The sequence below is a fragment of the Crinia signifera genome, chromosome 1, assembly GCF_055691185.1.
Source record: "Crinia signifera chromosome 1, ASM5569118v1, whole genome shotgun sequence".
Classification (NCBI taxonomy): Eukaryota; Metazoa; Chordata; class Amphibia; order Anura; family Myobatrachidae; genus Crinia; species Crinia signifera.
In genome coordinates, this window is record NC_139217.1 from 107,616,917 (window position 1) to 107,638,476 (window position 21,560).

Below are 21,560 nucleotides of genomic sequence, written 5' to 3' on the forward strand. Positions count from 1 at the left end.
GCAGCCCGGATAACTCACAAGTACCTTTATAATTTATATTCATTGTAAAGGACGTCCAGTGCACCCTACAATACTTTCTTTTCTTGTGTGTTTGTATACTCCATAATGGCATCTGGATCAGTTCGACATGACAATGGTCGACACAAAAAAAAAAAGGTTCACATTAGTTTTCTTATGATTTTTGTTGACTTTTTCATACTTCAACCTACTCTGGCCTAATGCGATACTCATTGGGAGGTACACGGTCTGAGATGTTGACATTTACATAAAAATGTAAAAAATGCACGTTGACCTAGATACAGTCAACCCTTTTATCCACCCTCCTCCCAAATAGAATCAGTGTTCCGTTTTAGATCACCATACCCCCTCCTCCTGGGGGTGTGGTATAGGGTTCCGACAGTCGGGATCCCGTCAGTCATTAGCCCGACGTCGGGATCCCGACTGCCTGGACTCAGACAGCGTGGCCAGTGCAAAAAAGCCCCTTGCCGGTTTGCTGCGCTCGCCACGCTGCGGGCACGGTGGCTCGCTATGCGAGCCACCCATTCTATTCGCCCTCTATGGGGGTCGTGGACCCCCACGAGGGAAAATAGCGGGTGGCCGTCGGGCACCCGGCTGACGGCGTTTTGACAGTCGGGATCCCGACTGTCGGGACCGTGTCCGGCACCCCCTCCCGGAATAGGCGGGAAGAGTCAAGGGGTGCATGTATAATTGACATACTATAAAATTTTGCGTACCTGGAAGTTGACGGTTATAGAGAGCAGCCTCTTTGGTAGCAATTACCGTATTTTCCGGCGTATAAGACGACTTTTTACCCCAGAAAAAAATGCCTCCAAGTGGGGGGTCGTCTTATACGCCAGGTGCACGGCGTGACATACTGGTATTATTATTTTCCGGGTGCGTCATACAATTATTACAGGGTAGCTCTCCCACCCCCCTCTTATGCATACGGTACCTTGAAATAATAGTATCCAGGTATGCCAGCGCTGCTCCTTCCGTTCTGCCTAACCGCCGGTCACGTTGAGCATTGAAGTCGGCGGCAGGCTCAGGTGTTTTCGGCGCGGCTCGGGAGGACTTGTGTGCCTGAGCGCTCCCGAGTCCCCCCGAGCCGCGCCGAAAATACCCGAGCCTGCCGCCGACTTCAATGCTCAACGTGATCGGCGGTTAGGCAGAACGGAAGGAGCAGCGCTGGCATACCTGGATACTCTTATTTCAAGGTACTGTGTGCATAAGAAGGGGGGTGGGGGGGCTGAGGAGAGCTACCCTACAATATATTTTATGCCTGGGGGGGGGGGGGGGAAGGACAGCGGCATGAGGGGGTCTTAAAACTTTATGTGGTGGGTTTTGCTGGGGCAGGACAAACCTGCCCTGATAGGTTTGTCCTGCCCCAGCAAAACCCACCACTCAAGGGGTTAATATATGGTACGGTACTATAATACTGGTCCCTGCTCCCTGTCTGCCCTCCCTGTCTCCCTGACTCCATGTCAATAGCAGCAGTCTGTGGAAGGTGTGCAGAAGAGGGGGTAGTCTTTTACAGCGAGTATATAACAAACTCTGTATTTTGAGTGGAAATGTTGGGGGGTCGTCTTATACGCCGAGTCGTCTTATACGCCGGCATATACGGTATGTCTAGAGGAAATTGTTGCACTGTATGTTATACTCATATTTGGCACTTAAAGCAGTGCCAACAGCACAACTTTTCTTGGCACCCAATGGGCATGATTTGCCCTTCCAGAACATCACATCTTGCGGATGTCTGGGAATTGAATTTCTCCCTTTATGTTTTGTGTTCAGTGCAGGCTTTTAAATGTTATCATTTCAGCTCTAGTTAAACTACAAGCCTACAGATATTTCCTATATGCCTGTCCTCAAATTACAGTTAGTCTGCTATTTTATATCCATTCCTTTGCCACAAAATCATTAATACTAAATACTATTTCCATATGTCTCCCTTCTCTCTTTGTTTCAGTTTTGGGTCCAAATTGTGGTAGTTTTGAACACTTCAGTCATGGCAGACAAGCTAACAAGAATAGCAATTGTTAGTCAAGACAAATGTAAGCCAAAGAAATGCCGTCAGGAGTGCAAAAAGAGTTGCCCTGTTGTACGAATGGGTAAGTTAATTGTTGAGATTCATGCTCAATGCTACATCTGTAATCCTCTTCATTATTGTATCCATCTAGCAGATTTCTAGTGATTTTATATTTTGTGGAATAGCCTTGTAGCATATCACAATTTTTTTTTATCTTCAGTGTTGGTAATGGTTTAAGGGAGATGTATAATGGTAGAACTTAGAATTGTCTTCGATTTTGTGGTGCAAAAAGTTACTACGTTGTCCCCATGGTATTCTAAATTACTGTATACCAGGCATTCCCAACCACGGTCCATAAGGCACACCAACAGTGCAGGTTTTAGAGATATCCAGGCTTGGGTACAGGTGACTTTAATTAGTACCTGAGTGATTCTGATTAAACCATCTGTGCTGAAGCCTGGATATCACTAAAACCTGCACTGTTGGTGTGCCTTGAGGACCGTGGTTGGGAATGCCTGCTGTACACCCTCCAGTTTAGAATGTGAAGTGGTTTACGGCAATTTCCAAGGATATCCAATTAGCCCCGAAAACCTGGCACTAAGGAGCTGATTCTGGATGGCACGCTCCACAGGGGAGCGATGTTTCACGTATGTGTATAAACTAGGGTGGCCAATCCCGGGATCGGGATCCCGGGATTTGGCCCCTAAAATGCCGGGATTTCAATCTCGGGATTGGAGTTTCCAATCCCGGGATTTCGGTATTAGACTGCGCATGCGCAGTCTAATGCCGGGCAGCGTCTGAGCTAGTGCTCAGACGCTGCCCGGCTTCTCCCGTCCTGGGGAGCGCGGCTCTGCGCAGCGTGACGGCGTCAGAGGTCACGCTGCGCAGGCCACACAAACAACCGCCTCTTCCATGCGCGCCGCGCTGACCTCCGGCCGCCTCGACAATACCGCCCACCCACCCAGGCTGCCTGCACTTACCGGACCCCAAAGCATCGCCCGATCAGCCAGCCACCCACCTAGGCTGCATCCTCATCCATGCCCAGCTCCATCGCCCACCGGCCCAGCCGCACCACAATTGTAAGTAAATATGCGGGCGGCCGGGGCGGGATTTTGTATAGGAAGCCAATCCCGGGATTGGGCATTTTTCAATCCCGAATCCCAGGATTGAAAAAATGCCCCGGGATTGGCTTCCCTAGTATAAACATTAATGAGCATGTGCAGCTGCATTGTGCGAGCGGCCACAGAGAAATAGATTATTCGCCGGCCGCTCGCACACAGCATTGCGCGGGTGGGGGAGGCGTTCCCATGGAAATTTTGTGATGGGGCAGGCCGCTGACGTCAGCGGATGTCAGCTGCCCGCCCTCTTCGCGTACAGAGAGCCTGCAGATCTAAGACACCATAGAGGTTTCTTAGATGTGAGAGTGCATGCAAAATCATTCGATGGTCGGTGACCATTGAATGATTGTGTCCCCGCACGTAATTTTGCAAATGAATGTTTATGCTAAACATCCATTCGCATGCGTGCAGAGATATTCGTCGGACATGCGTGCTGGCGGCGCATAGATGATGTGCAAAGCTGTGTAAGTCGCAGCTTTGCGTGTCAACCAGAATCACCCTCTTAGTGCAGATCATGCAGAAGCATAATCCCTGATAAGCAGCCCATCAATCTGCAATAATGCATTGGTCTGGGAAGTGATCCTGGATACCATGTATTATTGCCCCCAAAATAACGGGCTCTAATTGGATAACCCAATAATGACCATAAAAAAAGCACCAGAGCTAATTGTATTCCTGCCTAGAGTGTTAATGATAGAAATTTCTATTTGAAGTATTCCATTTTGTTTCTATTTTTTTTCTTCCAGGAAAACTGTGCATTGAAGTCACACCCCAGGCTAAGATCGTGTGGATTTCCGAAACTCTGTGCATTGGGTGCGGTATCTGTATCAAGGTAATGTGTTTATTGATATCTACTCTAAACCTATATAAACAATTTTGTACAGCTTCATTTTTTTTAGGGGGGGGGTTCCTTTCTTTGTAGCTAGACTGATAGATTTGATTTTATTACAGAAATGTCCTTTTGGAGCCTTGTCTATTGTCAACCTGCCAAGCAACCTGGAGAAGGAGACCACCCACCGATATTGTGCCAATGCCTTTAAACTTCACAGGTAAGGAACTATAAGCCAGATATCTATGTGGCAATGAATAGGACTGACGAGAGGTGAAGGCGTCTCAGAGCACACAGATTGGAGAAGTTGTGAGGGATTGTGTTCACGCTCTGACTATTCTTAGGGCAGGGTGCTGATTACAGGAGGGCAATTTTTCACTTTGAGGGTCACAATTTTGATGTACTGTCCCTGAGGATACAATGGGTAGTCAGCTCAAATTGCACAGCACATATGTGTATAGTTTTTATATGCATGTGCCCCTAGTGTAGTATATACCCTTACATACATGTAAAATATATTTTAGGTCTATTCCTAACCCTCAACCATAGAAAACATACAGAGCCCAGTTTTAAACTCTGCAGCATTTAATGTCAACTTAGTAGAAGGGAATTTGATATGAGGCCCATACACACGGGTAGTTTTTCCCTTATTGCTAAGTGATACTGCAGTCAAAATCTAGTGAAATCGCTCAGCACACATCGCTGTTGCATCGCATATGAGTCAGGGATGTGTGCTAAGCGATCTGTGCTTAAGTACATCGTTCAGCACGGGGCTCCTGACGCCCCGTGTGTATGGGGTTTTAGTGTAGTTGCCAGAAGAGACCATTCATTTTGGTTAGTTACACACTGCAGATTTGTGCTCTGTACCACATAGTCATTGAGCAACAATGATAGTTACTGCATATACTGTATTAGTAGTTAGACTGCTCCCAGAAGTATGCAGGTAATAAAGGTGTGTTATTGGAGAACAGGTCAGGCACATGTCAGAGGTAGATTTAAGACTGCATGATGAGAATATTTCAGGATGAGGTTTGAGATTTTTGAAGTGACCAAATTAGTGTTTGGATATCTGAAGTCGTGTAAGTTGGTATTGTGGATGCAGCATTTCTGATTGATTAAAGTAGCCCTATATGGGGTTAATAATGCCAGGTAGGGTGCAGTTGGAGAGGGGAAAAAACGTTTGTTGCGTCTTTGGAAAGAAAAGGGCATATTCTTGCAATATTTTGAATTTGGAGGCAAGCAATCTGGGAGAGAAACTTTGACTACTAGTCCACTAGCTACCTTAATGTTTCAAGTACTGTAAACAAATGAGACATTAATTCAGTGTTTCCCAGCCTCAGTCCTAATAGTCCATGCTTTAAGGATAGCCATACTTAAGCACTGGCGGCTTAATTAGTACCTCCGTTATTTTGATTTTACAATCTGTGCTGAAACATAGGTACCCTTAAACCCTGGACTGTTAAGGTCCACACACTCTGGATGATTTTGAGCTGAAACCGCTCAGTTTTGCTGTGTGAGCTGCTTTCAGCTCAAAACCGCCCAGTGTGTACGGCCGGCGCTGATGTGCGCTCCCGCATCATCCCCGGCCGAAGCCACCACCACTTATCTTCTGGTATGATCAGGAAGCTGTTTAAAGCCGTCCATCCCATAACTCATCTGTGGTATGGAAAGCCATCCACCCCCAGAAAAATCGCTTGGACAGGTGAAAAATCACTGTGTACTGTATATGCTTTTAGTGTTTTTTGGGACACACTGCATTAATTGCTCTTTGTACACTGGTAACCTATGAAATCTTCCTTTTATTGCTTTAATGTCTAAATCTTAAACTAGCATTGTGCATAAAATCAAAGCACGTGTTCAGAAGATGAGTGTTATTTTAAATTTAAACCTGTATAAAGTAGCAGCAGTGTACTAAGGCTGCCACTCTGTAATTTACCCATTTGTCAGATGCCTTGGAATATGTAAGATTTCAGTGCCTGTAAACTTTCTACATGTAGGTTGCCTACTCCCCGGCCTGGTGAGGTGCTTGGATTGGTTGGAACCAATGGTATTGGAAAGTCAACTGCATTGAAAATTCTGGCTGGAAAACAAAAACCTAACCTTGGGAAATATGATGTAAGTTGGGTTATGCATCCTATTTGGTTTATAGATTTGTTTGTTTATTTGTGGGGGAGATGACATCTCTTGGTGCCTTAGATCAGGCTTCAAGCACCCTAACAGTCCAAGGTTTTTAAGGTATCCATGGTTGTGTGCAGATGATATGAGGTGACATGTGTTTGTTTGAAATCCTTAAATACTGGACTATTAGCATGCCATAAGGACGGAATTTGGTAACTGCTACCTTTTGATGACTGAGGGTTAGATGCAAGAAGCAGTGATAAGGGAGGAGAAGTGATAAAGTGCCTGGTACTTTATCACCTCCCAACAGCTCCTAACTGTTAAATTACAGGCAGGGTTTAAAAAGGGACAGGGGGGGGGGGGGTCTAGAAATGCACACCCTAATAATATACATGTATCAATAGGTGACGTCAAGCTGGGACCTGTAGTTCGACAAAGAAAGACATGTGGTGCCTGATGCACACTCTGTAACAGGGGTGGCCAAACCGGTCCTCGAGATCTACCAACGGTCCACGTTTTCCAGGTTACCTGGCTGGTGCACAGCTGTAGTCATTACTAACTGTCATATTTTTAAACCTGCTGCATCCATTCCTACTATAGATCCACAGGTTGCCTGGAAAACATGCACCGTTGGTAGATGTTGAGGACAGGTTTGGCCATCCCTGCTCTATAATATTAAGCGCGTCTATCTCATAGAGCAATAAATTGAGGTTCTTGGAATATTTCTTGGCCAAGCACATTAAAATACTTGAGTGCTAAGGTTTTAGAATACATGGTCATCATCATTTTAGCCAATTGGTAATTAGGGCATTTACATAATTTTAGTAACAACCCTGAATATGTTTAAATGTCTTTTATAATTGTTACATAATATTTGTCTTTATTTTAATTTTTTTAAAGGATCCACCAGATTGGCAGGAAATTCTGACTTACTTTAGGGGGTCAGAATTGCAGAATTACTTCACCAAGATTCTGGAGGATGATTTGAAGGCCATCATTAAGCCACAGTATGTGGACCAAATTCCAAAAGCTGCAAAGGTTAGTGTGTACGAGGATTGTTAGACATAAGTAGACTATCTACGTTGGTTCCTTTAACAACCCCCATGCACTAATATGACTTGCCACTTCTATACATGATTTTGATGCACTGGGCCTATAATTTCTGTGAATTGTCAAATCGAATGACCTATACGTATGATGCCAACAGTATGATGTGCACGTAGGATAAGGAGATTGTTACTGCAGCCACTAAGATGTATTGTACCCAGAGCTGTGAATAGAATTCCATGCAGTAAATTGCATGCAAAATGACCGCACGCAATACTTCGGCCTAGTGTATGGGAGCCCCTGGGAAGTGGATTGCCATGTCTGTTTACCCCTGTATTTTGAGAATAAGCTGGTATAGAAATTTTTATTGTATACCATTGCAGAATTTTATGTCCACATGGTTTTTTTATTAAACACTGGCAAAAATTTACAAAAATTGAAAGTAGACAGTAGATTAACAAAATTGTATTTTCACAGGGCCCAGTGGGGACCATTTTGGATCGAAAAGATGAAACAAAGACCCAGCATATTGTTTGTGCCCAGCTGGGTAAGTCCTCTATAAACTCACAAAATATGACTTTAATTTTACTTTAAAAATGTTGTTAAATGTTTAGGATGTTTCTTTTATGGTATAAGTGGAAATATGAATTACGAGGAAGAATGAACGCTACACTGTCTTAGTCCAGTGTCAAAACATAAGAAGGAAGCATTCTAATACTGGCTTATATCAGTGAGCTGTCTTAAAATACTACAGTATAACTTTATATTATTGTTAGCAGGCTAATTCTGACTGATGCATAACCCTGAAGTTTAGCTGTTCGATCTTTGTTGGGTTATGTTGTTCTTTCTGCGAGTAGGGCAGAAATTCCAACCTTGTTTGCAGCACTCATTACATTACCCATCCACCCCCAGTCCAATTAACTGATGACCATGCTGTGTGTTTCACAGATCTGACTCACCTAAGAGATCGAAATGTGGAGGACCTTTCTGGAGGAGAGCTTCAGAGATTTGCTTGTGCTGTTGTTTGTATCCAAAAAGCAGACATGTAAGACCATTTAAATAATTACAAACTTACCCCTCAGCGCTGCTACAGGTCATTTTTTTTACATTTAAAATTAAATTTAACCTTCAATTTACTTACTTTTTCCTTTCGATTTTATCTCGAGGCAGCTTCATGTTTGATGAACCATCTAGTTACTTAGATGTAAAACAACGTCTTAAGGCTGCCATTACCATCCGATCGCTGATCGACCCTGACCGGTATGGAAACGCTTCTCCCATTTTATCTTCTTTTTTTGTTTCTTCATTTAAAAAAATTAAGTACATTAAGAAATGTCATGTTCCGTGTTCCATATTGAAGCGATATTTAAATTCACGCAATAGTATTGGCGTGAGTGGAATGTAGCTTTTAGAAGCATAATGACACCATTTTACACGTAATTGGAACAGTGTGAGGGGGGGGGGGGTCCTTGGGAGTGTGTGTGTGTGTATATACATATATGTATGTATATACATATGTGTGTGTGTGTGTATGTATGTATGTATGTGTATATATTATAGTGTGTGTGTGTGTTTCTTATATAGCGCACACATATTACGCAGCGCTTTACAGAGTATATTTGAACATTCACATCAGTCCCTGCCCCAGTGGAGCTCACAATCTATATTCCCTACCACATTCACATGCACATACAACCATTCTAGAGTTAATTTTGTAGGGAGCCAATTAGCCTACCAGTATATTTTTGGAATGTGGGAGGAAACCGGAGTACCCGGAGGAAACACACGCAAGTACGGGGAGTATATACAAACTCCACACAGGTAGAGCCATGTTGGGGATCGAACCCATGACCTCAGTGCTGTGAGGCAGTAATGCTAACCATTACACCATCCGTACTGCCCAATACCCTTTACTACTTGTTATGATACATATTGGAGAATATTACCGTTCCAAAATTCAACAATACGCTTGTTTTATATCATTGTTTTAATAAATGTTTTATTTCTGATTAAAACTTGGTTGATCATGGTTGTATAAATTAGGGGAAGGACTATTATCATTTGGGCGCTTGTTAACACTATTATTTGTGGCTTTGGATTGGTTGGTCTCTCTAGTAGGAGACTTAGGCCCTTATTCTGGTTGGTGCGGTAATATCCGCGTGCGTTCGTGCCGCTGATGTTTTGTGTCTGCGCATGTGCAGAGGCGTCTCTTCGCATGTGCGAGCGGGGCGTACGGCAAAATCCCGCATGAAATGTGATCACTACGAACAGGGGGTGGAGAGGGGTGTGAAGGGCTATTTGGGCTCATTACCATATGCATACGCCCCGCGTTTCATGGGCGTTCCATGCAAACGCTGGGCGTACGTATGGTAATGCGGCCGTGACGCACGTGTAGGGGGCGGACATATGACATCGCCAGTTGTCAGCTGCCCGCCCAGATCCCTGCTTTTGCACGGAAAAATGTCCGTGTGGTCTGAGGTTGCGGGAGCTGGTGGACCACTCGGTCCTGCATTCGATGGTCTACGACCATCGAATGATGGGGGAGGTTCCCTGAGATGGAGGAGGCGTATTCCATGAAAAATACACGTGCGGTCCGTTCGGCCAGCTTCTTACCGCGTATGGACGGAGTTGGCGATCCGTATGGAAGGCGGGGTTTCGCACGCACGGTCCTGGCCGCATATTCGGATCCGGCCGCACCGATCAGAATAAGGCCCTTAGTGTTAATAGCGACCACACATATTCAGCGCAAATTCTACAGATAGTGTGTGTGTGTGTGTGTGTGTATATAAATATGTATAATATATTACACTAAGCACTTGCTCGGCAATGCCTTTTTTTTTTTATATGTGAGAGACCAGAGGAACCAATTAGAAAGAAAATATATGCTTTTTATATAATCATTGTTAGGGAACGCAAACATATTCAGCTGTAGAAGGATGTAGAGTATTACATTGTGCAGTCACTACACCATCTCCTCATTGATGCACTGCACGCTGTTACACTAGAAACTTATGTAGCGTTTTACAGTTTTCAGATGGACATGATATTGCCTATAATTGAACTCTATTGAACTCTAATTCTTCAAATTGTAGCTATTTACACATTTCTAGATCACTGATGCTTACTTTTATGGTAATGTAAAATATATCTCTTTTTTTTTTTTTTCAGTTACATCATTGTTGTAGAGCATGATCTGAGTGTCCTAGATTACCTGTCGGACTTCATTTGCTGCTTGTACGGTGTTCCAAGTGCTTATGGTGTAGTCACCATGCCTTTCAGTGTGCGAGAAGGTATGTTTTACTCTGAAAACAATTAACTCGATGTATATATTAGAGATAAAGATATTTGGGGTGTTTGGATAAGGCAACATAGCACCTGTCCTACATGAAAATTCATATTGTTCTCAGACTTCTAAATAAGTCTCACGTTCAGCCTGCGTGCGGACAGTTATGCTATTTGTGCCTAAAGTAGTAGCTTATCTAACATTTATGACTTCTGCCCGATACATCGGGGAATGGAATGTACCGGAGTACATAGGCTGCATCTCCACTTGCAAGTGTGGAGAATTAAATGAACTGCAATAGGGCATTCTCACATAGGCACTGGCATGTGTACAGAGTTAGAAATGAGCATCTTTGCCCTAGGAACAGTGCTGCATTTGTGCAGTGATTATTAGAGGCTAGGCATAGGTTTGGGTGCTCTGCAAGATGAATACAGCTCTGCATGTGTCTGAACATAGGCATTTATTTCTGCGCATGCAGTATGGGGGAATATATTACTGATCTGTGCTCAACGTGATATTATGCCCTGTGTGTGTGTGTTCCTTTTTAATTAATGCCTGTTGTCTGTCCATATCACAAACTATATTGTTTGATTAATTGTCCTGACTTAATTACTTTTTTTCCATCCAAGCTTATAATATTTCTAAACATGCTCACCATCAGGCATCAACATCTTCTTGGATGGTTATGTTCCCACTGAAAATTTACGATTTAGAGATACCTCGTTGGTGTTTAAAGTGGCTGAAACGGCCACGGAAGAAGACATTAAAAAGATGTGCATGTATAAGTACCCATCAATGAGGAAGCTGCTGGGCGAGTTCCAGCTGCGCATTGTTGCTGGCGAGTTCACCGACTCTGAAATCATGGTCATGTTGGGAGAGAATGGTAAGTAGTATATAAAAATGGGGCAATCAGAGCTTCATTCAATCTTCCATTTCAAATATCTCTATTAACACAAACTGGAACATTAATTGCTGAGGTAAAAATACTTATACATAATTTATTGGTGTTCTTTTGTAGAGGTGTCAACACAACCCACATCTAAGCTAAACATTTGTGATTCACTTATCTTTCATTATGTAATTAAGGTACAGCTCTACATACATAGTGTGTGTGTGTGTGTGTGTGTATGTATATATATTACACACACATGCTGGGATGGAGGGCGACAAGATGTGGTGTTATATGTGAAGATATATGTGTGTGTGTATGTATCGGGGCTTGACAAATTCATGGGGTCCAGGTCGCCTTGGCGACCATATTCTGCTTCCAGGCAACCGGATTTTGCAGGGAGGAAGCAGATCCTGCTCATGGCCTGGCAGAGTGGTGCATTTGCGGTAACAGCAATAGCCGGGCAGAGCGATGTACAACCCACCTGGCTGGATCAGAGCGGGTAAAAACTCGAGCCGGCTTGCGAACCAATCAGGACCGGCAGTGATCGCTCAGATTGGCTCACGAGCTGCCTCCAGTTTTGAAAAAGCTGAGTACCTGCTCTGATAAAGCCGGGTGGGTTATCCACCGCTCTGCTCGGTTGGTGCTGTTAATGTGCATGGTAACGGTGGGAAGGGAGGGTTGAGGAGGAGGGGTAATCTACCATGGCAAAGAGCATGCAACCCCTGGCATCGATCAAGAAACCCGTAGCAATGAGCATTTAGATAAGTGGCACTTGTGTCTGGCTCATACACTTTCATCTTAGATTTTTTTTTTTTTTAATTGTCAAGCCCTGATATACAGTATGTAAATATGGGTGTGTGTATATAGGTAAAGATATATCTAAAACTCTCTATATAGATAGATCTATCTAGACAGAAATATATAGATATATGTATGTATCATAAAGGGTGATTCAAAAGTTGCAGTACACCTTTTTGTTTCAAAGGTTGTACAGGAAATGGGAAAACTGAAGACTCCGGTGAGGTTGGGCTATGGGTATGTACCGAACATACCTTACTGTGTTCAGTTTTCCTATTTCCTGCGCAGGCTTTGAAACAGAAGAGTACTGCGACTTTGGAATCGCCCTGTTTAACTGTTGCTGGATTACTTTGTTGCCAGAGATACCCATTATTAGATGTTACATATACAACTTGAAGGATGACGTGGTATCTAAATTTATAACATGTCGTTTTATATATTTTTAAAGGAACTGGTAAAACTACCTTTATCCGAATGCTGGCTGGAAGGCTGAAGCCCGATGAAGGAGGTGATGAAGGAATATCTTTAATAAGCTTTTGTAATGTTCTTTTAGATTGTGTATACAAAGTACATTAAGTAACTGCGTATATTTTTATTTGACAGGTGATGTACCAGTTCTTAATGTGAGCTACAAACCACAGAAAATCAGTCCCAAATCAACGGTAAGTATAAAGAACGGCTCTTTACCACAATTTAGGAACTTCTAAAAATTGCTTCTGTTCAATTACTGACTAATCTGTGCTGTTGTTTGCCATTCTGAGATTATTTGGCAGGGGTTTGCAAATGCTGCTGCCATCGATGGTGCAATTTTTGAAGGCCATTTGGGCTTGCCTTGATTTTAGTTGAATGCAAATAGCATCTATTATTAGTTTTGGGGGGGTTCTATACAATTTATTTGGACAACAATGACTTCAGACTGTTCTAATGGTACCCCAAAGGGCTGTATGCTTTTGATTTGACCACATGTGTTTACAGAAATCCAGCTTTCCAGTAATTTTTCTGTCCATTCAAATAGGGATCCGTTCGCCAGCTGCTGCATGAAAAGATCAGAGATGCCTATACACATCCCCAGTTTGTCACAGATGTGATGAAGCCAATGCAGATAGAAAATATAATTGATCAAGAGGTAAACTTTTATTTTATTTTTTTTCCACTGTTGCTTTATTGGAAATGATAGGAGCAAAACGAATTTACACTTGTTTATTTTAATTTTGGTTAAATCTACTGTTCTTGCCACTAAGTTTGTGTTGCTCTAACAGGTTCAGACATTGTCTGGAGGAGAGTTGCAGCGGGTGGCTTTGGCTCTATGTCTGGGTAAACCGGCTGATGTGTACCTTGTTGATGAGCCATCTGCATATCTGGATTCTGAACAGCGTCTCATGGCTGCCCGAGTCATCAAGCGGTAATTGTATTCTTTGGTCTTTAGTGTGAAAACATAGACTTTTGCTATGGAGTTACGCACACATCTTAGATCAGAAATGTTGTCTAAGTGAATGAGAAGCACTGTAGTGTCCAGCATTACAGAAGGAGATGTATGCATTGGCTCTTCTTTGTGGATCACTATGATAAGTAGGCTTTTCTAGATCATTACTCGTGTTTTTTAGATTATCATCATAGGGGTGTATTCAATGCAGCTGGCGAGAGGGTTAAACAGTGGAGGTGGCTGAAAACAAGCGATCCTCGCCGTTTAACCCCCGTGCCGGCCGATCACCATATTCAACGTTTTAGGGGACTCCTTGCTGTCAGGATGGCGAGGATTCTTCCAAACAGCAAGGCTTGTGGCTAATGCAGGGACACAACAAAACAAAGAATCCAAAGCAATGACCGCGCCTGATGGTACTGCAGTTGGTGAACAAATCCAAGGATCTACCTAATCCTTCAACAACCTCAAAAATATTTGGAAATGTCACTAGCTCTGTACCTCAACATACATTGGGGCTAATCGCTGAGTTTTAATGGTTTAAATCAGGCATGTCCAACCTGCGGCCCTCCAGCTGTGAAACTACACATCCCAGGATGCCTTACCATGGTATTGCTAATAGGGAATGCTAAAACTATGGCAAGGCATGCTGGGATGTGTAGTTTCACAACAGCTGGAGGGCCGCAGGCTGGACATGCCTGGTTTAAATGATCCCTCCTGTTTCTAGCAGGGGGACTCAAAATCACTACCTGACTGTAACACTAAGCCATATATACACATAGGGGTTTCTTTACAGAAGTCATAGGGGTTCCCTCCTCCTCCAGAAAAAAAATCCTCAGACTGGTGGAGACAATCCCAAGTACCCCCAATCCGGATATGCTGAGATGACCTTACAGCATGCCTCAACACCTAAGTCAGAGAAAAATCCTCCATAAACTAATGTGTTTCAGGCTCCAAAAACAGCCCTTTTTCAAGGTATGGGGGCATACTGCATAATCAGGTATGTATACCTGTTTGGTATTTCAGTTGACCGAATCATATTAAAAACATGGTGGACCGCATGGACTTACATATCGAACCACATATTTCCCTATATAATACACACATAAAAAGTCTATCTATATATTAAGAAATATATTCACTTTTATAAAATCCCAAAACTTTGCCCCGTTTTGTGAGGCTTAGGAGAGTCTTCTCTGGACACTATGCCACCACCGCAAAACGGGGCAAAGTTCTGGGATTTTATAAATGTGAATGTTTCTTAATATATAAATAGACTTTTTATGTGTGTATTAGATGGGGAAATATGTGGTACAGGTAGGTAAGTCCATGCGGTCCACCCCATATTTTTAATATGATTCTGTCAACTGAAATACCAAACAGATATAAATACCTAAAATGGTGTAAATTAATTGTGAACAAACTAGTACCATAAAGATACCCTTATGTGTTTCCATCTGCCATCTCGTATGTGAGTAGGGGTACGCTTACACCAGTTATTTGACTTTATCTCTCAGAAATACATCTATCAAAAATTCCTATGAAAGATAGCTTTTATAGGAGTTACTCCACCTAGTAACCAGTGAGTGGGGGTACGCTTACTTATCTTCCTTGCCAACCGCATTTAAGGGGCAATATTAAAAGAAACCTTTATGGGATTGTATCGTGTACAGCTTATGTGAGTAGAGGTACGCCCCTGGAATATACCTTAATACAAGACCAGGAAAAGCAAACCCCTCACACCTACATTTTATAGGACAAAGGAAGAATACCCTAGATTCAAAGCATTGTAGAGTGGAACTTTATTCTTCATTTGTTCTTATTTTTCACTTTATTTACTTACACAATGTATGCTTTTTCGTTTTTTATGACCACATTGGGACAAAAAAACGGACCACACACCTTGAGAAATCTTTTATTCAATTTGAAAAGGGATCGTTGTACTTAATTTTGTCCATTGGAATATACAGAAGGGAAGTTCTCTCATCTTATTTTTTGTGCACATTGATTTGTTCACCATTAATTTGCACCATTTTATGTATTTAAATTCAGCGCTGTGTACCGTTTGGAACTCAAAATCTCCCTTTTTGCTCTATTTCTAACAACCTCAGGTGTAGGTCTGACTGAGTTCCAGATACCACTCATAGCTGCTCCAGCGCAAACTTTCAGTCACGCATAATTTTGTTCTTTCAAGGTATAAATACCTGATTATGCAGTAATACCTTGAAAAAGGGCCGTTTTTGGAGCCTGAAACACATTGGTTTATTGAGGATTTTTCTCTGACTTAGGTGTTGAGACATGCTGTAAGGTCATCTCAGCATATCCGGATTGGGGGTACCTGGGATTGTCTCCACCAGTCAGAGGATTTGTTTTGTTTTACTTTTGTTCTGCTTTTATGTCCACCATTAAATATTTTTTTTACCGAATTTGGTACATAAGAAAGAGTAAAGAAACCGGAAAAAAGCATCAGATACCTTTTTTATATGCACATAGGGTAATTTTAAAAGGTCCGTTCTGGCGAATCCAGCTTTCATTTCACTGCTGATGATGTGCGCTGTTCTGGAAGTAGATCTGGAGGAGGGAAGCTCTATCACCTCTGTAAAGAAACCCCTATGTGTATATAGGGCTTAGTGTTAAGGTCAGTTGGTGATCTTGAGTCCCCCGACTAGACACAGGAGGGGATTATTTAAACCATTGAAACTCAGGGATAAACCCCAGTGTATGTGGAGGTACAGCGCTAGTAACATTTCCAAAAATTTTGGAGGCTAATGCAGGTAGCCCGCTACATTTAGCCGCAAGCCTCGCTGTTTTAGCGGCCGCTTACGCCTTTTCCCCCTCGCTCCAAAAACCTAGCGAGGGGGAAACGTTGTGCAGGAAGTCAGTTGAATACTGACCCTGTGAGCTGTCACAGCTCGCACAAATCATTGACTACTGCTAATAATGTGTGTGTTTTTATTAAATATGACTGTGTCTGGATGTAAATGGCTATTTATATTTTTGTACTCAGGAAACCTTTTTATTGGTGAAAATTAATTAATTCTCTAATTGTAGATTCATTCTTCATGCTAAGAAGACTGCTTTCATTGTGGAGCACGATTTTATTATGGCTACCTACCTTGCTGACCGTGTCATTGTCTTTGACGGTATCCCATCTAGAGATACAGTTGCAAACCGGTAGCTATGAAAATGTTTTGGCTTTTGAAATAAAAATGAGTTTAACTTTTATAATATATATATATATATGTTTTTTTTATTTTATTTTTTTATCCTTGCTCCGAATTTTGAAAAAAAAAAAAAAAATTTATTTTTTTCTTCAGCCCTCAAACACTTCTAGCTGGTATGAACAAGTTTTTGTCTCAGCTGGAGATCACATTTAGGAGAGACCCCAACAACTACAGACCAAGAATAAACAAACTACATTCCATCAAGGTAGGAACATGGTTCAGAATATATTGGGCCAGATGCACCAAGCTTTATAAACTGGTAAAGTGGAGTGATTACCAACCAACCAGTGGCCCCCAACTGTCATTTGTAAGCATTCTGTAACATGGCAGTTAGGGTCTGGCTATTGATCATTCTTCACATTATCAGTTTTTGGAGGTTGGTGCATCTGGCCCATTGTGGGTGATATTGTATTTAATGCAACAAAGTCTATTTTGTTGAAGCTGTCGATTTTAATAAAGGAATTAACAAATTTCTTTTTGGAAATGTTTTTTTATATCCACAAAACACAGCTGCTTGTATGGAAGAATGTAACAACTAGAAAGGAAATGTTAAACATAAATCCATTTACATTACAAACATTGCAATATAGTCCCAATTATTATAAAAAAAAGATTAAATAATGTTTTATAAATAATGTTTTATATTGTGGGATAGATTTTAAGGCGTAGGCACACACCCTAATAAGTAATAGGACAGTTGGGAGATTGGGGGAACTCGGACACCTGCTGTTTATCTGTGTTAATCTTTCACTTAAACAACTAGAGTGAACATTTATGGTACTTGTTTCCTAGCACGGCGGCCAAATTTGCTACGTACGCAAATGTAGTCAAATCGCATAACGCATTGTACTAGCATGCGATTTTCACGTTCCCGCTCCATGTGATGGGTGCTTACAATTGTAAGCACCTCTGGCATTGTTTTGCGTCACCCCCTGTATCCACGCCACCCCGAAGCGTGGCGAGCGGAATGCATCCTCCGACCTTTTCATACCCCCACTATCCACGTCGGCGTGAAGTTGATTTTATATAGTGCGGCAAGCGAATACATGTAAAGTAATCCGCCGAATACATGTAAAGTAATCCGCGGGGCTCACCACGCTTCAGGCTCACTGCGCTCGCCACACTATTCTATTCTCAACTCCACGCCGACGTGGATAGTGGGGGTATAAAAAGGTCGGAGGACGTGTTCTGCTGCCCCTTCGCGGGGCTCTCTGCGATCGCCACCCTTCGGGATGACGCAAAACAATGGCAGAGGTGCTTACAATTGTGAGCACCCATCACATACAGGAGGTGATGCAAAACAATGGCATTGGTGCTTACAATTGTAAGCACCCATTACATGGCATGGGTGCTTGTACAATGAAATATCGCATTTGGTGCCATGCGATCCTATGCGATATTTCATTGTATAAGCACTCCTGTGCACTTAATATGTACATCGCACAGCACTATACACAGTACGCGATGCGATTTTCCTACGCAGAATAGCCCACTAAGCTATTTGCTTAGTGGGCGCCGTGCTAGGAAACAAGTACCAACATTATCACTATATAACACTGATGATGGAAATAGTTTTGAACTAACTCTAAGCCAGAGGTTCCAAAGCTCTGTCCTCAAGACACCATAGCAGTCTAGATTTTAAGGACAACCATCATTGGACACGGTGACTTAACCCCTTGAGTGGAATGCTCTAACATTTTCTGGGGCCATCTGCCCTGCCAACACTGGGAGATTTCTGTTCACTTTCTGGCAACACCACCTACATGGCCGAATGCCCACCAATCTGCTTCAGCTGACACATCGACAGCATGTTTGAAATGACTCAGCAAGGGTATGGAGGAGTGTGATCTCTGCTCTTCTCCCCTCAGAGAAGGAGCTACTGGGGGCAAATAAATCCTCCCTGAAAAGAGGTCAATGCCCCACAAAACCCTCTAATGAAGGGGTGAATTAGAACCTCTGTCATTTTTTTATTTAACCATGGATAGCCTTTAAACCAGGGGTAGCTAACTCCACTACTCCAGAGCTACCAACCGTTTACGGTTTCCAGCTCACCTCACAGGTACACAGGTGCACTCATTACTAACACATTTAAAAAGATCCACAGGTGGAGCTAAATACTTCACTTGTGATTTTGTTATTGTGATTAACTGTTGGTAGCTCTCAAGGACTGCAGTTGGCTACACCTGCATTAAACGGTTTGGGTACCTTGAAGATCAAGATTGAGAACCACTGCTTTAAACATGATCTAAATAAAGGGATGTTTAAAAGATTTAAGTTTATACTTTTTTTTTCCATTACTTGATCTGATATAATATTCCACTATCACTTTTCATTGTACTTTACTGTTACTTTACTTTCAGGATGTGGAGCAGAAGAAGAGTGGAAACTACTTTTTCTTGGATGATTAAAGTGAATCCAGAAGTGTCTTCATCTTCCTTTAAACAAAAGAAATACAATCTATTCTGTGAAGCCGACTGGCTTCCTTGCAGCATACCTGATGTGCTGTATTGAGATACAACAACATAAATGCACAATGTTAAATGCCTGGCAAAGAAAAGGAAATTGTCTCCTTTCTGCACCAATGCAAAACCCAAGGTGTGTACACGCGCTGTGATTCTGGCTCATGGCCAATTTTTTTTTTTTTAACTATTACATTTTGACTATGCTATTCGGCCTATGGCCAATTATGCTGTACACATAAATATAGTCAATATCGTCTTGTCTGCAGTCTAAACCTCTACTTGCGATACTGACCTTGTGGGGCAGCGCATCGATATTACATGCAGGGTTAACACTGGGCAATTTTGGCTAACTTACTATATGATTTTGACTAATCAAAATCATAAGTTAAAATCACACCGTGTGTACACAGCTTTAGTTCTAATTGTTATGGTTTCATGACATGGTATCTAATTTATTCATCATGGATTTTCCCCCCCTAATTTTAGAGCCTTGTGAACTGTATTTGTCTAAAATATGGTTTAGAAAAATGCTGCCATTATGAGTGGAATGTTATCTGATGGTTTCTAAACCTTTTTATAGGTTTTGGAAAATAAACCTTCTCTAATTGGTCAATTGCTCTTGGTTATTTTTGTTAATTTTACACTGTGAATGTTTATGAACTGCTAATGAGCAGTTCCAGCAAACTTTGTTTTCAGTTACCTAAAAACCCAAGCATTTTCTGATAAATTACCATTCACTTGTTAGCAAATGCCTGGTTGCTTTTAATTTATGTAGTAGTTGAACCTAGAAATTAAATAGGTCAGCAATACCACTCGCTTGACGGCCACACAGAAGCCCAGATGCACCGTGGAAGGACAAGGAAGCAAGATGCCGCTTCCGCCCGACAAGTAGAGCAGAGCGGACACTGAGGGACCCGGAAGTCAGGTAAAAGTATACTGTGGTTGGGACGGGACGCCAACCTCCCGCGCCACTTGAAACCTGCACCATTCCGACCGAGACTGCACCCTTTCATCATTGCTGACTTTAACCCCGTTAACAACCCCACCCGGCATAGCCCAGCAGTGCCGTTCCCATTTTGCACCATCCCCGCAACCTGACCCCTGCACTTGTTAAACTTTGATATAAAGTAATTTTTATCACTGCATAATCCATTCATTCAAGAAGTGCATTTATACACCGCGCATTTACCAACACTTATCTATCCCAAAGAGCGCAGGTTACAAAAACCTATTTTGTAAGCATCTAGCTTTGCCTTGGACTCACCCAGATAAAAAAAATTGTTATTCCCAAGTGCATTTTGTCTTCCTACCCTTTCACTCCTGAGATTTGGGCTAAAATAGAAACCCCACCTACGGTGGATTCTTCAGACTAACTAAAAAGATGGTACTTCTGGTACCAGGATGTAAAACATTAAAAGCTCCAGGTGATAGGAAGTTAGAGAACATCCTTAAAAGTATGGGCTACTGATGGGGTGGCCTTATGCCCGTCTTTAGTTGATTCATGGGTTAACCCCTTCACGACATTTGACGTATATATACGTCATGGCCGGGAAGTACTTCCCGACCGTTGACGTATATATACGTCATGGCTTCAAACTGTCACTGCGTCTAGAGACGCAGTGACAGTTTGGAAATGTCTGCTGTCCCTGACAGCAGACATCCCCCCTCGCCGCCCGGGGGGGGCAGGGATGCCCCCACCGGTCGGCGATCGCTGTGATTGGCTGTTCAAATGTGAACAGCCAATCACAGCTATTTCTGTGTTACCGGCGGCTAAGCCGCTCGGTAACACAGGGATCGGCGGTGATCGGTGCTGGCACCGATCACCACCGATCCGCAGCTCTCCCTCCCACCCGCCCGGCAGCCGCTCTCCCTACCTCCGACCCGCCCGGCAGCTGCGCTCCCTCCGGCAGCCGCTCCCCCTCCCTCGCTCCCTGTCATCAAGATGCCGCCCCCCCAGCTCCAACCCCCCCGCATGTAAAAATCCACAAAATGGATAAAATGAATTCATATATATATATATATACACATATATATATATATATATATATATATATATATATATGTATATGTATATATGTATGTATATGTATATATGTATATATATATATATATGTATATATGTATATATATATATATATGTATATATATATATATATATATATATATGTATATATATATGTATATATATATATATATATATATGTATATATATATATATATATGTATATATGTATATGTATGTATGTATATATATTTTTGTGCACTGTTTGCTTGATTTAATAATGGTTCCCCTTCTCCACAGTCTGCCCAAGCCCTCCGGTAGCCATGACAGCCCGGATGCGT

At 42.4% G+C, this 21,560-nt stretch overlaps 1 protein-coding gene across 1 annotated transcript in view; it reads left to right on the forward strand.

Moving 5' to 3' along the window:
* Positions 1 to 19,830, forward strand: part of ABCE1 (ATP binding cassette subfamily E member 1) — a 30,017-nt gene extending 10,187 nt beyond the window's left edge. The window contains exons 2-18 of the mRNA XM_083171117.1: positions 1,967 to 2,108; positions 3,891 to 3,976; positions 4,096 to 4,193; positions 5,971 to 6,088; positions 6,992 to 7,129; positions 7,616 to 7,685; positions 8,087 to 8,183; positions 8,309 to 8,398; positions 10,307 to 10,428; positions 11,083 to 11,304; positions 12,560 to 12,619; positions 12,715 to 12,773; positions 13,127 to 13,237; positions 13,371 to 13,513; positions 16,583 to 16,705; positions 16,849 to 16,960; positions 19,116 to 19,830. Of these exons, the coding sequence (XP_083027243.1) occupies positions 2,006 to 2,108; positions 3,891 to 3,976; positions 4,096 to 4,193; positions 5,971 to 6,088; positions 6,992 to 7,129; positions 7,616 to 7,685; positions 8,087 to 8,183; positions 8,309 to 8,398; positions 10,307 to 10,428; positions 11,083 to 11,304; positions 12,560 to 12,619; positions 12,715 to 12,773; positions 13,127 to 13,237; positions 13,371 to 13,513; positions 16,583 to 16,705; positions 16,849 to 16,960; positions 19,116 to 19,163 (1,800 nt within the window). The 5' untranslated portion in view covers positions 1,967 to 2,005 and the 3' untranslated portion in view covers positions 19,164 to 19,830. The remainder of the gene's footprint in view (positions 1 to 1,966; positions 2,109 to 3,890; positions 3,977 to 4,095; positions 4,194 to 5,970; positions 6,089 to 6,991; positions 7,130 to 7,615; positions 7,686 to 8,086; positions 8,184 to 8,308; positions 8,399 to 10,306; positions 10,429 to 11,082; positions 11,305 to 12,559; positions 12,620 to 12,714; positions 12,774 to 13,126; positions 13,238 to 13,370; positions 13,514 to 16,582; positions 16,706 to 16,848; positions 16,961 to 19,115) is intronic.
* The last annotated feature ends 1,730 nt before the right edge of the window (positions 19,831 to 21,560 follow it).